General features: G+C 42.5%; 2 protein-coding genes across 10 annotated transcripts in view; both read right to left on the reverse strand.

Annotated features, from left to right (window-relative positions):
- The window catches only part of LOC135098432 (COP9 signalosome complex subunit 4-like), a 52,943-nt gene extending 47,790 nt beyond the window's left edge, over window positions 1-5,153 (reverse strand). The window contains exons 1-3 of the mRNA XM_064000806.1: window positions 5,015-5,153; window positions 2,655-2,823; window positions 1,917-2,107 (exon numbers count right to left, since the gene is read on the reverse strand). Coding sequence (XP_063856876.1) covers window positions 1,917-2,107; window positions 2,655-2,731 — 268 coding nt within the window. The 5' untranslated portion in view covers window positions 2,732-2,823; window positions 5,015-5,153. The remainder of the gene's footprint in view (window positions 1-1,916; window positions 2,108-2,654; window positions 2,824-5,014) is intronic.
- A 575-nt stretch (window positions 5,154-5,728) lies between these two features.
- LOC135098431 (protein lin-54 homolog) lies at window positions 5,729-16,563 on the reverse strand. Of its 9 annotated transcripts, none has more exons than XM_064000801.1 (13): window positions 15,624-16,563; window positions 12,683-12,838; window positions 12,024-12,192; window positions 11,637-11,839; window positions 10,973-11,206; window positions 10,411-10,599; window positions 9,572-9,691; window positions 8,085-8,180; window positions 7,729-7,857; window positions 6,912-7,082; window positions 6,506-6,675; window positions 6,034-6,272; window positions 5,729-5,867 (listed from the first exon to the last, which is right to left on the reverse strand). In XM_064000801.1, exons 2-12 carry the CDS (start codon window positions 12,830-12,832, stop codon window positions 6,155-6,157), a joined length of 1,749 nt encoding a protein of 582 aa, XP_063856871.1. In that variant the 5' UTR covers window positions 12,833-12,838; window positions 15,624-16,563; the 3' UTR covers window positions 5,729-5,867; window positions 6,034-6,154. The 9 variants fall into 9 exon arrangements, with proteins under 9 accessions (XP_063856871.1, XP_063856870.1, XP_063856868.1 ...); XM_064000800.1 differs by lacking the exon at window positions 15,624-16,563 and adding an exon at window positions 14,647-14,829; XM_064000798.1 differs by lacking the exon at window positions 15,624-16,563 and adding an exon at window positions 14,652-14,690 and having other exon boundaries at window positions 10,973-11,203.
- Between the last annotated feature and the right edge of the window lie 703 nt (window positions 16,564-17,266).

The following is a 17,266-nucleotide window of genomic DNA, read 5'->3' on the forward strand; positions in this document are numbered from 1 at the left end:
CACACCTGCCAAAGATAAAATCAAATCTCTAATTGAAGAGGTAGAAACCAAGCTTAAACTATCTCATGAGGAACAACAACAGAGAGAAGAAAAAGAAGCAGTATCCCGTATTAAGGAGAACCCAAGGTACTTTTTCTCCTATGCAAGAAAGAAACTGAAGGCCAAATCGGTGGTTGGACCACTCTATGGAGTGGATGGAGAACCGACTGCGGACCCCAAACAAATGGCAAATATACTGAGGAGCCAATATGAGAGTGTCTTCAGCAACCCAAATGAGGAAAAGAGGATAACCAACCCAGGACCTTTTTTCACTGACTCTTCCAACACCCCCCAAACACTTTCCTCAATCAGCATCAGTGAGAAGGACATAACAGAGGCAATAAAAGCCATAGCCCCTGATGCAGCAGCTGGACCCGACGGCTTTCATGCCCAACTGCTAAGAAACTGCAGCCAGGAACTAGCCAAACCACTCCAAATGCTGTGGTCACTCTCACTGCAATCTGGAACAGTGCCTGCAGCCCTCAAGTCTGCCATCATCACACCCATACACAAGGGAGGCAGCAGAGGCCTAGCCAGTAAATACAGACCAGTTGCCCTGACATCCCACCTCATCAAGATCTGTGAGAGAATAGTACGGAAGAGGATGGTGGAATTCCTAGACAAAAAGAAAGCCTTTAACAATGGACAACATGGTTTCAGACAGGGCCGCTCATGCCTGTTCCAGCTACTACAACATTATGAGAGGATCCTAGAAAGTACACAAGATGGCCACAATGCTGACGTGATATATTTGGATTTTGCGAAAGCTTTCGATAAAGTGGACCACGGGATACTCCTGTACAAACTCCGAAAACATGGAATAGTGGGCCCACTTGGAAGATGGCTACACGGCTTTCTGACTGGGAGGACCCAACAAGTATCAGTCCAAGGTGAACTCTCTGAACTGAGCATTGTACGGAGTGGAGTGCCCCAAGGCTCAGTGCTGGGACCACTCCTATTTTTAATCCATGTAGGAGACATTGACGACAACCTGGAACACGCTGAAGCATCCTCCTTTGCAGACGATACCAGGATAAAACATCAAATAACATGCCCAGAAGATGCAGCCAATATTCAGGGATATTTGCACAAAATACTGGACTGGGCATCAACCAACAACATGCTCCTTAATGGCGACAAATTTGAACTGATACGCTATGGGAGAAACGAAGTCCTTAAAAACTCAACATGCTATGAATATAACAAAATCAGCCAATAGAAGACAAAGAGCATGTCAAGGATCTGGGAGTCCATATGAGCAGCGACGCAACTTTTTCCCACCATATCAACAAAATAGCCGAAGCAGGAAAGAGCATGAGTGGGTGGGTGCTGAGAACCTTTGCCTCCAGGGATGGGCAGTGCCTGAAGACTCTATGGAAATCTCTGGTACTCCCAAGGCTGGAGTATTGCTGTCAACTCTGGTCCCCACACAAGATCCAAGAAATTACTACCCTAGAAGCCATCCAAAGAGCCTTCACTGCAAGAATCCAGGAGGTACAGCACTTGGACTACTGGGAAAGGCTCAGTGAGCTGAAATTGTACTCGCTACAGCGAAGAAGGGAGCGATACTGTATACTGTACGTGTGGAAAATATTAGAGGACAGAGTACCAAACGTGGGGATCATAGTAAACCAACATCCGAGGAAAGGGAGACTCTGCTTCATCAAGGGTGTCCAAGGCTCCATACAACGAGTGAGGACACTGACCCACAACTCCTTCACCCACAATGGACCTCGTCTGTTTAACTGCCTCCCCCAAGAACTCAGAGATCTGAGTGGAACTAGCCCTGAAACCTTTAAAAGAAACCTAGATAAGTGGTTAGAAGGGCTACCAGACCATCCACCAATACCAGGATACCCCAGCTGCCACCACAACACCTTGCCTGAAGTACTCCAGGAACAGGAAAGGGAAGAGACAGTGGGATCGACGGGGACAGGCGGAAGCCGACTTCAGCCCTGCTGTTAATGGGCAGAATTTTCGAAAGTATCGAAAGTAAGTATAAGTAAGTCCTTCTGCAACATCACTCTCATTGCCTGCTTTCAGAATGGACTCCAGAACAACCCTGTTTCTGGAAAACAACAAATCAATTAACTCCCAAGCAGGAGGGGTCTAGGGGCTAGGATATGTTTGAGAAATTTGAAATATTAAGGTAAATTTCCTTAGATTTTTAACACCCTTATTTCACTTATTTTTCATCCCCCCCAAAAAAACCCAATTCTCCACAGGTCCCCAAGCTTGTTTGAGGGGTTAGGGGAGGTTAGCGGTGGAATGGAGAGGACGGACTTCTTATCAAGAAATACCGATTTGGTTAGCTGCTGAAGCATTTTATATAAAACATTACCTAACCTAACCGCAGGGGGATGGGGAGCTTATGCTTGACAAAATTGGTCCACTAGATACTCGAGTTAGTCTCCGAAGATTTAGCATTCAAGCTTGAGCACTTAAGGGGGGGGGGTATGGAACTGAGCTTTACCCACCCTGGAAAACGGTCATGGGGCGTAAGTAAGTGATCTTACTGTGCTGAGGCCACCGTTGAGCTGCCCCTGGCCAGGCAAGCCTCTGTGTGTTCCCGCCTCCCTGAACCACACCACCACTCTACACCACATACCACTCACTTGTCATGGTCCTTGTGGGAACCGCCGGACGAAACAAGCGCCTGCAGCTGTTGACGAATCTGCACAGCGAAAGCCATTGCCGTTTTTCACTGAAAACAGAAATGCGACACACACCAACAGCGACGGACAAGACTGAGACGAGGCAGCGAGGCGCGAGCGTCAGCTGGACCTGTGACGTCACAACAAAACAACACTACCATCATCACTATCATCATCAGCAGCAGCAACAGCAACCATTCATATCTCTGCCTACTACCCTTAAGGGGCCCATACACGTTCAAAAAAAGCGTCAAAATTTTGCATCAAAATTTTGATGCAAAATTTGAGTGTGTGTAGGACGTTTTGATGTCAAAAAAAGATTTGAAGCAAAATTTTGATTGATCAAATCCGTTTGATATTTTTTGACGAGTCGTCAAATTTTTGATGCGTGTGGGGGCTCCTGTCAAAATTTTGATCAAACTGTTTAGTTTGCAGGTGACTGACGAGGAGACAGGATCGTCATGTCTGCGAAGGAGGAGGCCGAAAAGAAATTTTTGATTTCTTTTCGATTTGATATATATATTCTTCTTTGATTTGATATATATATATATATATATATATATATATATATATATATATATATATATATATATATATATATATATATATAATTTTTTTCCACTATATTAAATAACACCCGAGTCATGTCGCTATTTTTACAGTACAGTTTACGTAAAGGTATTTTATTTGTGTGAAAATGTATAAAGTATTACCATCCGCAGTGACCAGCAAGTTTATCCAAGTGTATCTATAGTTGTTTGTGCCTGGCCAACCAACTGCATACTGTCAGTGATTGGGATGGATTGTAGTTACTCCATGAAATCTGCTTATGAGTGAATCAAGTGCCAAATATAATAAAAAAAATAAAATAAGAAAAGAGATAGTTTGGCTTAACTTCACATTAATCAGCTCACTTACTTTATCCTTTCACTCCTGAGTACATTAAGTGGAACTAAGGACACAAATGAGAAATTACTTTTCAGTCTTAAGCTTTAAATCAGGTTAATAACTGATAACAAAATGTGAGATAAGAAAACCCGTTTAGGACAATGTCCATGTGTATTACTATATGGACACTCCAGAAGAGTGGGATGGCAAGTAGGGAACAAATAGGAGATATGATGTGGCATAAACTATAATGTATGGGAATGGATGCGCCTCCTGTTCACACTAGTTATAAACGTCCCACTTTGAGGTCCTGAGAAGGAAGCAAGACACTTATGATGATAATAATGATGAACACAGCTTCTCATTCTGCACAGCATCCAGTAAAAAGCACTATAATTTCTAGGCACGGTTATTGAATTATAAGTTTAGCTGTCAAACTCAAAATTTATTAGCAAAGGAAAGAACAATGTGGAAACTCATGAATGAAGACTTTTAAGCATGAAGAGAATCTTGTTAAGTTATAAAAAATATTTGTCAGGCATTAATACTTATATAATAATGTAAAATATTATATATTTGTATATATTACTTGAAATAACATAATGCACAATAAAACAAAATAAAGTTATGAATACTGGGGTTCCCTGAATACATTACTGATACAAAACAGGACTGCATGTAAACCATCAATTTACTTTCCTTATCATTCCTAGAAGTGCTGTTTTATAAAATGAGAGAGAGAGAGAGAGAGAGAGAGAGAGAGAGAGAGAGAGAGAGAGAGAGAGAGAGAGAGAGAGAGAGAGAGAGAGAGAGAGAGAGAGAGAGAGAGAGATTGATATAAATTAGTGATGAACACTGACACATGGCTGTGCTCATCTGACTGGCAACATATTTGCAGGCAATTATTATTATTTTTTTTTTTTCAGCAAAACAAGGAAATGATCAACTGTCTAGCAAAATGCAGTTTAGGCTCTTTATCCAACACCTGACACTGATGAGAACAAAAACTAGAAACTTTTGTGCCTCATTTTGGGAGCATTTCTTGTGAGGGAAAATGACCTGCCATATCAACATACTACTGAAATACACAAAATAATATCAATGCATTGAGTTCAGTGCTACGTGTCACCCAGCCCTGAAAGACAACAAACCACTTCATTAGTTTACAAAAAACATTGCAATACTTTATTATTTAATTTTTGTGTGTATCTCCACTATTACTTATGTATTTCTCAATGTATCTGGCCATGTATTTATCTAGCTTAACTAAAACTGAAAAGATATGCATGAAAGCACTACTCACACACAACCATACAGTCTTCATATCTTCACAGTTTAATGTTAATGGCATGAGGTGTAATGTGGTGCTCAACAGAAATGTACAGCAGTGCACGGAAAAGGTGAGTCAGGGACGAAGCACTCTGTTCACTGACCTCTAGATCGTGACGTGTAGCTGCCAATGATCTGCATTAGGCATCGTGAGAACTCCGAGATGACAGTTTGTTCCAACTGAGCAGCTGACACCAAGGCTCCCTCTGCCTTGTCTGCCTGTGCTAGCAAACACTGGCATGTTGCCTCCACCACCTCCTTGTTCATTCGATAGTAACCAGATCTGCAAAAAAAAAATAAATAAATAAAAAAAAAAAAATAAAACAAATAAATAAATAAGTAAATAAGTAAATTAATAAATTAAATAAATAACACAAATTATCATTTTCATCATTTTTTTCTCTGTTACTTTCACACATCCTCTAGAATCTTTCTTTTCTGCTTGAATTTTCTTCCCCAAATGACATTGTGTTCATAAAAACTTGTGACAAATTCTTCTTGAGGACTGTGTATCTCACTGTTTGTTATGTGCTATAAGTCATCTTATAGTTATCTTACCACAAACTGGAATTTTTAAGAGATGTATGGTATTTATGAAAAGATTAAAGCAATAGCTCTATTACCAAAGCAACTTCATGGCTTCTTTGATATCCTGCAAAAACTACTATGGCTCCTCAGATGCTCTTTTCCTGCTACAAGTGGGCCAACATTTCTTAGGTTTAAAATTTGTCTTGAAGTACTCAAGTAATGCTTACTTTGAAGTGGTAGGAAGAATCATTTTATTGGGTGAGTGATGTGAGAATGAAGGTAATTTTGATTTAACGGCCTTCTGCTGATTGACCCGTGCTTCAGCACATTTGGCCAGCTGCATCAGTCCCTTCCTCTCCAGTGCTGGTGTCATGTCCACATTCTTGCAGCAGCCACACACTTGCACATGTTGGAGCATGGGATCTTGGCCTGCAAATAATCACATATTAGTTAAATGATAAAATGGTGCAAGTAATTACTATATATTTTGTTTGTGGCAGGTAAAAGATGCCTTTTGTATCTACAAAATATTGACAGCAACAAAACAAATACCACCTATGCATTTACTAAAAATAATCCATAAAAATACACTTACCTCATAACATTCACAGTAGTTCTTCAGGCACCCAGACCGCTTACAGTTGCAGCCTTTGTTGTGTCTCCTTTCATTATCGCTTCCACCTTTGCCAATCTTTGGCCGGAAAGCTTGGGGATTTCTATCCAAACATGCCTTTGATTGCTTTCTGTCTATCCTCCTCATGATTTAAATTGTTGAAACAGTTTGCACAATTACAGTTGTTGCAAAATTCTCCATTTGCAAAGCAATCACAGTATCTAAGGAAGAAAGAAAAGGTCACTTCAGTACATGCAAAATAGCCTCCATTTCACCACATGCTGACGAACCACCAATGTGGGAAAACAGTTTACTCATACATTCTCAAAATGGGTACTGGTGTATTGATAGGAAAGGACTCAATGAGCTTTTTTGTAGTTCTGACGTCAAGAAGGAAGGCATGAAGAGGATATGGTGGAGGGGAGCTTTTTTTAAAGTAAGCAAGAATACTCACAATTTAAGACACTGGCTCTTTTTACAGTTGCAAGGTTTTCTTGGTCTGATCCCATTTGCATCAATGATTGTGCGAGAAGGCTGTGGCTTTGTGGTGTGTGGGATGATGGTTCCTGGAGGAATCTGGTTTGATGCTTGAATTGTGCTGTTGCTTGTAGTGTTTGACTGAAGCTATAACATAGCAGAATTTAATTTAAACTTTATCCTATGTTAGGTAACAATTTTGAAATATTTTGTTGTTGTTTTCTTCATGATGAAGAGTGCACCAGAAATTACAGAGACGCAATAAAACATCTCCCAAATACGAGGTCCACCAGAAGCAGGATGTACCAGTATGTCACCTGCCACCTAAGTGTTAATATGATAGCTTGGTGTAAGTGACAACTGCAGTGTGAGCACCAAGGTACCTGTGACATGTAGTGAGCTGGGATCATAACCACTGAACCTGGCTGGGTGTTGGAAAGGACTCCTGGGGGCAGGGCAGAGGCTGGGAGGGTCAGGTTGGTCTGAGGCATCCCACCTGACACATTGGACGAGCCTGAGCCGGACACTGGGATGATCACCCGCTGCTTGTTCCCCTGCATAGGAGTGGTGAGGGGATTAAGACTGAAGTTACTTGAAGCAATTTAATTCAACATGAGAAAAAATTACATGTACACCAACTCATCATTTATTTGGTTCTACTATTTCAAAGGGGGAATTAGTTTCAACTAGAGGTGCATGCCAAGTATACAGTACTGTAACCATCCTACCCATGGCTAGTTACCTGCCATGTGTACTGCTACATACCATACCAACACTGCCATCACAGCATGGTAATCATAACAGTAAGAGCAAAGTCAAACTTACAGTCTGATTGGGAGCAATGGGCATAGCCTTAATTTTGACCTTACCCTCCTATTAGCACCTTCAACTTCACTCATATGCACTTTCTTTACAAACTCTTTGCTCTTCATCTCAATATAGCCATACCATGTCTGTGTGTTCCTCTTCACCCATTTCACCACTCCACAACTTATACAGCATCCACACTTGCTCATGCCACATCTCATACACATTCTCATTGACCTCAGCCACCCATCTTGTCACTGCACATGCCCCATTCAGACAGCTTGTTACCACATTACACACTCTTGATTCTTGTGCCATTCCTACATTAACTAATTATTCAACCAACAAAAATCAAATTAAAATGTTAACAATAACAATTAAAAAAAAAAAAACCTTATTGGAGAGAACTTGCACATTTTGCTGCTGTGCTGTCAGTTGCTGCACTTGATTGGCTGGAATCTTGATGACCTGCTGTCCCCCAGAAGTGACAATCTGGCCACTCCGGACGGTGCTCACTGTCCCCTAAGGAAGACACCAGACACTTGCTTCCCCTTCAACAGCACATCACTCTCCCAACTCTCCCTTTCCCACTATCAACTCAAAACTTACATTTCTCTCTCTTACAAATAATTTAATTTACATCCCTGTCCCAGTTTGACATGCACATCTCTTTCACAGCTTCAACTTTCCCTCATGGTGCTGCAAACATTGCCATAATGAAACAAGCACAGCCACACAACACTACTCACCTGTCCAGGTTGAGGAATATTGCTCTTTATGACAATCTTCTGAGGACTTGAAAGAATGTTCCTCACAGCTCCACCACTGCTCACTTGAGTTAAAATCTGCAAAGACAGTGTCCAGATACAACTCTAAGCACCTCAGTTAAACTGTTGGCATGAGAATACACAGGATATCAGATAGTCCTTCTGTGTCAACAAAGTATTAAGTGAGGGCAACATTTTGTGAAATACAGAAATTGCTGGATGACAACATTTATGATGAATTCCTGGCTGAAAAAAGTACACACAGCATACATTCTAATAATGAACAGTGAGTGGAAGTCACTCACACGTTCATTTTTACATATATGTAGATACAGATTATAATCTCTTAGATGACTTAAGGGAGTCATAATTTTAGTGTATCTGTTGTAACCCAAGAATCACCAAGAAGAAATCAAACACATGAGCTATCACCACCCTGACAGATGAGAGATGAGATGTGACCATCGAGATCAACATGCGGCAAGTCATCACAAGACTAACAGACCCAGAGAACAGCAGTAGATTACAAGAAGAGGTACCAAGGTGGCTGTCACAAAATTAGTACACAAGGGAAACAGAGGTCACCAGCAGCAAATGACATGGACAAGATGGACAGCTGGCACAACATATGAAACGCTGCCTCCTTGTTCCTTATTAGATGTGATTTACCAAAGTTACTAAAAATTTAAAAAAATGGAAAAATAAACCATGATTGAAGTCTGAGAAGATAAATCTAGTTACTTGAAAAATTAGGGAAAAAACAAGATCGTGCAATATGGAAGCATGACATACCTAAATATTAATCTCAACTCCTCAAATACGAAGAAGCAATATAAATAATGATGAATGTCGGATGCATCCACTGACGACTCTCTACTTGATGCTTACATAACTTGTTTCTAGGATGGTTAGAAAATTCAACAAATGATTACACTATTAACTGCACTTTAGGATGGCTGGCACTTAGCCACCAGTCACAGGCAGCCATTCATACCATTCATAGCCAAGCAACACACAATCCTGCACCATAACAATGTTTAGAGGGATAAATGGTAATGTTGCTGAACTGATAATTAACAATGACAACTTATGTAGGGAATTACAGATAGAAGTTTGCTTAAATCTTGTATTCCTATGTATAAGAGTTTGCACAATAGCTTCTGCCCATCCTGCATGTAAAGCCTTGTTTGTAATATGTTGGCTAATAATGCACAATATTCCATCCCTTCATGAAAATGCATACAGCTTTTCTCTGTGACTAAAGATTCATAATTCTTATCATATATATTTTTAAAATGGAACCTCCAATAAGAAAAATATATTCACATACAGAAAATAGCATAAATATAGAAATAAGACTTAAAGAAGCACAAACAAGACAAAGGCTGGAGCTTGCTGATGAAACACACAATAATGGCAGCCCCTTATAGACAAGCAGGGAGGAAAGCAGCCACTGCCGGACAACCCACCTGCTGTGTGGAAGGAGGGGCTGGGGCAATTTTGGTGGGTGACTTGGAGGACACAGGGACCAACTTATTGGGACTCTTCACAGGGGACACTCCACCCATACTCACCCGCTGCACAACAATCTGCTGAACGGAGGCTACATTAACAACCGGTATCTTCCTCCTTGCACGGAGCTTCTTTCTTCGAATCTAATCTACAGAGATGCCTATTTCTGGCAATTCCCTTACAGGATGTGGATGGCCATGGCAAAAGTCTCCATCTGCACCTGTCCATGCACCTCATCCCTGCACTCTACTGTCCTACCACTCTCTTGTCCTTGCTCTCATATATTCTAACAATCTATCCTCACACTTTATTGGGGAATGTCTCCTTAATTGTATTCATCTTTACACTTTCTTTCCCTGTCTACTTTCAGACCTCTAAAGATTACCAACATAGCTTCTTGTAGTTGCAGAATGATATCCAGAATTCTGTTCAATTTTTCTGATGGCATTTGAGAGGGAAGCTGGAGCTACACCACAACTCCATTTACCTTTCTGGGATTTCTGATGCCTCACTTTTTCTGGAGATATCCCTTAATCACCTTATTATTATTATTCCTACCATAATTACATCTAGCTCTGATCTTCATCTTAGCTAAGTCTACTTCATCAAATGGAGGAAAATGAGTGCAGGGTGATGGTGTCATTCTGTTGGAGAGAGAGAGAGAGAGAGAGAGAGAGAGAGAGAGAGAGAGAGAGAGAGAGAGAGAGAGAGAGAGAGAGAGAGAGAGAGAGAGAGAGAGAGAGAGAGAGATGCTGCATCAAGACAAAACTCAGGTTCACCAGTGTTCCTTCCTGACTTTGTTTGGAGATTGGCCCTGTGGCTTGGAGGATGGCAAGAAGCCCACATGCTGTGCCTGCTGCAAGGTCAGCTTGGCAGGGGAGGCTGCAGTATTACCACTCTGGCTGGTGATGAGGCGCACCTGCTGGCTCCCAATGTTGCTCATGCCCCCGCCAGCCTGACTGCCGATGATCACCTTGGTCACCGTCTGCACAGGCAAGGCAGGCATGTCAGCATGTCAGTTGGAAACGTTTCTCTCACAGCTACATCATCACAAGTCCTATATGCTCTCAAACCAAAGAGGGTTTATGGTCAATCAGTTATGATTCACATTCTTCATAAAAGGGTAAAGGAAATCATCATTAACATTTTAAAGATTAGTACAGAAAAGTCCTGACTAATAAGCTGTACTTCCAGAGTATGTGCAAGAATCAACAAACCACAAGTCCCTGCATTAACTATATATCTATATAGCTTATCTCTATCACCATGTATCCTGTTATGAAGCTTTTTCTGTCTAGAGCTAAAGGGAACACTTCAAAGACTACAGACCACTCTCCTAAAACACGGCTTCCACTCACACCGCTGCTGTTGTGTGACTGGGTCTGCGATGACTGCTTGAACTGCACCGTCCGCACTGGGTGGGCCTGCGAGGTGACCACCATCTGCTGCCTCACTCCCCCACTGAGCTGAGATGTGTTCACCACCACCGGCTTGCTGTTGTTGCTGCTGCTAGGGCCCGACACTGTGCTCACCACCTGGCCGCCCGATGTGATGATTCGGTTGGCCATGGAACCAATAGAGATGTTATTCTGCTGAAATATATAAGTAAAAATTGGTCACCTTGCTTTTACTCCTGAGTTCCGTCTCATTGAGAAATATTACTAATTTCGATAAAACATTCAGAAATTTCTCCATTATTTGTTGGGTGCTGTAATTCCCACACTACTACTACATAAAATGTACAGTCAATACCTGACAGGTCCAGCCTGGATCTACTGATATACACATCAATATATTGGTATTGAGATGGCAAAGAAAAGCTGTCACACCTAATATAAATGATGGAATAAAAGTACAGAGAAGGCATCCTTAGTCCCTACATTCATGTGTTTCTGTCACCTTTTGCAACATCTAGCCATAATGTAAAAAACAGGGAGACTACTGCAAGTAAGGGTACAATGAAAAGATAGTAGGAATAAATAAGACACTACAGTAGCACTACAGAAGCAGCTGTAGCCTCACCTGGTTCTGCTGCAGAACTACAAACTGGCCCAAGCTGCTCTTTATGAGCTGTGGCGTCTCTGAAACTATCTGGGAGGAAGAGGAGTCACCCGAAGACACAGAAGCCAGCAGAGCCGAGGTGGTGGCAGCCTCACCGCCTGTGGACATCTCCTCTCCTGCCATGCCAATCAGCTCACCACCCTGTTGCAGCATGTCCATTTCACCTGTGCGGGAGAACCAAAAGTATGTAACACAAGGCAGACAATAGTGAGTGATACATTCCCTGATATTGCCTCCTGTGGATAGAGATCAAGGCCAACACACAATTACGTATAAGTGCTTGAAAGGACCATAAATTTATTTTTTTTGTCCTTGTATGGCCATGACAAATCTGCAGCTGATACTCACCAATGACCTGGTCATGGTCAGTGAGGGTGTTCACTTCCATTGGCTGGTGGTGAGCATGGGAGTCCAGCTGCTGAGACTCTTCCAGCACTCCGCTCTCTACACCCTCCACCTCCACAATGTTGCCCACTGTCACCCCATCAGAGATGAGCACTCCAGGAGTGTCCACCACCTGGGATCAACAAGTAGAGTAATAGTTAGGGATCACTAACAACACTAAGGGATCACTGTCTAAGAATAGTGTATAATGCATAGCAATTATAATACTTCTTGGCGTGCAGGATTTCAGCATGGTAAATACAATAACCTTGATCACTTGCCAGTTTTTAGAAATGTTAGAAATGTCAACTTCTGAGAAGTCTAGTAAAAAAAATTTGAGAATGATCTAGTACAGGATTTCAATACCCAACTTTGGTTGTATTCAATCTATCTCTCCAGTTCTTAGGCTTTTGTTGTATCTAATTCCTTATGATCTCAATCATGTCCTCTATTGGCAACTTATCTTTCACAAAATATTCAACACACTTTGCCACCACAATCATTGAAAAGAACCTGTTTTCCTCTCACCTACATCACTGCCCCAGCATCCTCTGACTACTGCTAGTAATACACCAAAAATAAGTGAAATCTGAAAGCTTGCCTCTGTAAGCAGTAATACTCACATGACCCTCAGTTGCCTCCTGCAGAGCCTTCAAGTCTGCCGGCTGGATGTTGCCCACAAGACTCTCTAGGTCTTGGGACGTCAGCTGGCTCGTCAGCTCCCCAAGTGCCGAGGCATCAATGAACACTGTGCTGCCCCCCCTCACTGCCATCTTTGTCTGTGGATGAGCAGGATCATAATCTTTGGCGATGTCACACACAAACACACCAACTACCAAACAAAGGGATAAATTGGATAAATATAGATACAAATGTAGCTCAGGCTCTGTACAGATAGGTACTAACACTTGTTCACCTTCCCAACTCATCATGTGACTAACACCTCTAAACTCCAATCAAGTCAAAGGGTGCATTATTGCCAATATGGCTGAATAAATTACAAGATCTCATACATCTTTAAGATGCATGTTATTGTTCGGGAGGTGCTGTGGTGAATAGGACAGACAGTGAGAGCAATGAAAGTGCACTTGGAATGTGTGGCATGTCAGTAAAATGTGACAAAAATGCCAACAAAATTAGAAGAAAAAGGCCCACTGAGGTGCCAGTCCCTAAACAGTCAGAAATGATCATGAAAACTGGAGGATAAGTGTCTCAAAACCTCCCTCAAGTCATAAGGAGGAAAGACAGAAGTAGAAAGGGAGTTCCAGAATTTACCAGAAAAGGAAATGAATGATTGAGAATACTGGTTAACACTTGCAATTGAGAGGTGGATAGAATAGGGATGAGAGAAAGTAGAAAGTTTTATGAAGTGAGGCTGCAGGAGGGGAGGAGGCATGCAGTTAGCAAGATCAGAAGAGCAGTTAGCATGAAAATAGTGGTACAAGATAGCAAGAGACACAATATTGTGGCAAAAAGAGAGAGAGATTGCAAAGTCTGTTACAGTGTTATGAGTGGAACTCCCCATACATGTAAGGCATACTCCTTACATGGATGGATAAGGTCCCTGTACAGAATCAGCAATTGGAGGAGATAAGAAAAAAAACTGGCTTAACTTTATAGAAGCTGTTTTAGCTAGAAATAAGACATAAAGTTTCCAGTTTATATTATAAGTAAAGGATAGACTGAAGATGTTCAGTGTAGAAGAAGGGGACAGTTGAGAGTCAATGAAGAAGAGAAGATAGCTATCTAGAAGGTAGCATCATGTCGATGTTGAGGAGGAGGAGGAGGAGGAGGAGGAGGAGGAGGAGGAGGAGGAGGAGGAGGAGGAGGACGACAAAGATGAGGAAGAGGAAGAGGAAGAGGAAGAGGAGGAGGAGGATGAAAAGCATGGATACAAGAGCAAGTTATGTCATTGCCTACAAAGATGCAACATCCAGCTCTGGATTAAAAATGAATATGGAGAAAATAGGAGGGAACAGAGAAGGAGCTACTGTCAGTTGGCTCAGACACCTGCATTTTGGTGACGAAAAGAAGATGAGGCTTATTAGAGGGGAGGTGGTGTTCTACAGATTGAAAATTAGATAAGGCGGCAAATGCTGCATAAATTAATGAAGAAAAAGTTGAGTAGGGTGTCAAGACACTTAGGTTCGATACCTGAAGAAGAGTCCGACCTGGGGACATTTGTGGTCTCCTTCCCAGACAGGGACTCCAAAGCTTGTGTAAGAGCCACCATCATAAATTTTGAATTCTGAGTGAAGGGTGTCTGCATATTAGGTACATGTAGAGTTGTGTGAAGGGAGAGAGTTGTCTTTAGAGGGCAGGGTGTGACTGGCCCCTTGCACTGTGAGTCACAAATGGAAACATTCAGTGTGGTCACAGCTGGGTCACTGGAAAGTTTACAGCATCCCTGATCCACAACACTGGGAGTGATTATCATTTTGGCATGTGTCAGAGGAGGAAGACAATATAAAATAGAACAGTGCTGGAATACCTATCTGAAAGAGAGACACCTTCACTTAAACCCCTAATACTTGCATGCTAGATACTCTACACTGACAAAAAACAACTCAGGGCAACATCACTATACCTTACACTACACGTAAAACAGCCGACCATCGCTGGGAGAGGCAGGATGATGCGGGAATTTAACGATAATACGAGCACAGGGTCAGGAACACACGCGGTGAGGAGCAGGAAGGAAAGTGAACGGAATGTGGCCTTGGTACTGTCTCATTTGTTCGGAATGTGCGCGAACCAGATGCGTGAGTCTTCTACAGGCGATTTCAATGCAACTAAGGATCATGAAGTGCTGTAGGTGGAATATAAGGGTGAAGTGGTTATCTGAGTGAGGTTTAGGTGAGTTTTTGAGTTTGTATAGGTGGGAAAGACGAGCTGCTGTGAGTTTTAATTAGTGTTTCGAAGCTTCAGTCGAGACAAAAGGTACACGTTGCCGGAGGAAGGATAATACTTAAAATATTCATACTTCCTCACCTTATCTTACTTACTCACTGACTCAGCTCATATTTAATGTTGTGTAATGTAATGCGGGGATGATAGTAAGGTCAATGTTGATGTTGTCTTTGTTGTGGAGTAATTTATTGTGCATTATTCTTGTTCGTCTGTCCGCTCTCTGGTGACTCAAAGACAGCCTATCATCTCCCTGCATTTTTCTCGTGCCCCGTTCCTCTCTCCTCTGCTCCTCACTCTCCCCATCTCTCCTACCTCCATCCACTCTCCCCCTCCCGTCACCTACCCCCTCATCTCCCGGTCCTCTTAGCTACTTCCGCTCTCTAGATAGATAGATAAAGAAGTAGACAGACATACAACTAGAAAGACAGACATAGACGAAAGATAGATAGACAGACAGACAGACAACTAGCAAGATACAGAAAAATAGACTGGTAAATAATGAAGGGTTCTGCTGTAGAAGGTGAGACGCAGAGGGGTGAAGGAGGCACTGAAAACCCAGCTATCACCCACACTCTCCTGTACCACGACAGCCAGCTAGTGTAGAGAAAATGTGGAGAAACAAAGTATAAAGGAGCGTTTTACTTTAACATTCACCTTCAGAACAACACTTTGACGAGTCCTTTGAAAACCAACATGCCAAAGAGAACCAGGTCCACTTCTTTCTCTGAGGACCCGAGTACCTCACCGCCCTCGTCCTCTTCCACGACCATCTCTCCCCCGACGTGGCCCATGAGGCCAGAGGATGAGGGGTATATGGTCTTCTTCCAGAGGCGGGACGACTGGGCCGAATGGCGACCTACGCGGGTCTGGTACGTCTCCTCCGAGGGCGTGCAGGCGCTGGTGGGGCAGTGGAGTAACGCAGTGAAGTGGCCGCCCAATGGAGTGGCCTGGTGGATCAGTCTCCTTTCCTCGTCCAGCGGCGTGATGGGCGATCGGACTCCCTCACATGAAGACTCGATTCCTTTAACTTCGGATTCAGTTCCCCAAAATTCGGATTCGATTCCTCAAAATTCGGATTCGATTCCCTCTAACTCGGACTCGTCCCCCTTAAACGCAAACTCGACTCCCTTAAATTCAGATTCGGTGTCCTTTGACTCTGACTCGATTCACTTAACCTCAGACTCGACTCCTTTAAAACTGTTCTCAATCCCCTTTAGCCTGAACCTGAGGCTGTGTAGGGAAGAGGACAGCGTCATCATAGTGCGCTCAGAAGATGATGATGAGGAGCCACCGAAGAAGAGGCCCCGCTACTCATAAAGGTGAATGAGTGGACAGGTGAACAGAATAGCACAGGTGGGTGGAACAGGTGGACAGGACAGGTGGATAGGACAGGTGAACAGAACAGAACAGAAGGATAGAACAGGTGCATAGGTCAAGAAAATGATACAAGTGGATTAAATAGGACAAGTGGATAGAATAAGTTAGGTTAATAGGACAGGTGAACAGGTGTGAGCGTCCATTAGGTCCCCTCAGGTACAGATAATTACAGGTTTTGCTTACACTTCTTTCTTCCATCTCCGTTTCTCTATCTGTATTTTAATTAAGTTTTGTAATATCATCTCGTAAGGAAAGTTTGTATTTTACTTCATGAGCATAAAAACTACTTCTTATTTCCCTTAATTTCTTATTGATGAGAATTTTAATTGTTGTTTTATCATTATAGATAGGAACATTAATTTACAGGAGGAAAAGAAGGAGGAAGAGGGCTAATGAGAAGATGAGAAAAGGAAGAAAGGGCAATGAGGAAGAGAGGATATTTGGGATGTGAGAGCGAAAATGGTAGAAGAGAGAAGCGAGAAAAACTGATGAGAAGGGAAGTGATGGAAGGAGAAGATGTGATTGGGAAGAGGGAAAGGAGGGGTAAAGGGGGAGAGGGGAGTCGGGAGGGAGAAAGCCTTATGAGGGAGGTGAGGGGAAGTGGAAGGAAGGAAATGTGAGAGAGATTGAGGGAGAGAGGAAGAGAAAGAAGAGAAGGAAGTGGAGTTGCGTGGAGTCATTTCCTTCACTTCCACACACACACACACACACACACACACACACACACACACACAGACAGGGAAAGTCCTCATGTTTTAATTACTTCTTCTCTCATTACTGTTATCGAGGAGGTGAGAAGGGAAGGAAGAGGGGACAGTAGAGAAAGGGGAGGAAAAGAGGGGAAGGGAGGGGAGATAGCAAAAGGGAGAGGGAAGGAAGAAGGGTGAGTGTTAAGGTTTAGTGGTGAAAGTAGTAGTAGT

This window comes from Scylla paramamosain, unplaced genomic scaffold, assembly GCF_035594125.1.
Source record: "Scylla paramamosain isolate STU-SP2022 unplaced genomic scaffold, ASM3559412v1 Contig62, whole genome shotgun sequence".
NCBI classification, from domain to species: Eukaryota; Metazoa; Arthropoda; class Malacostraca; order Decapoda; family Portunidae; genus Scylla; species Scylla paramamosain.

What these genes read in the sequence shown, in the direction of transcription:
- LOC135098431 (XM_064000797.1), bottom strand. Translation starts at nt 14,675, where the DNA reads ATGGTCGGCTGTTTTACGTGTAGT. An exon ending in AGGAGGCAACTGAGGGTCAT is followed by an intron (nt 12,193 to 12,682) that starts GTGAGTATTACT and finishes TGTTGATCCCAG; the next exon opens with GTGGTGGACACTCCTGGAGT. An exon ending in AGGGCCAATCTCCAAACAAA is followed by an intron (nt 9,692 to 10,410) that starts GTCAGGAAGGAA and finishes TCCGTTCAGCAG; the next exon opens with ATTGTTGTGCAGCGGGTGAG.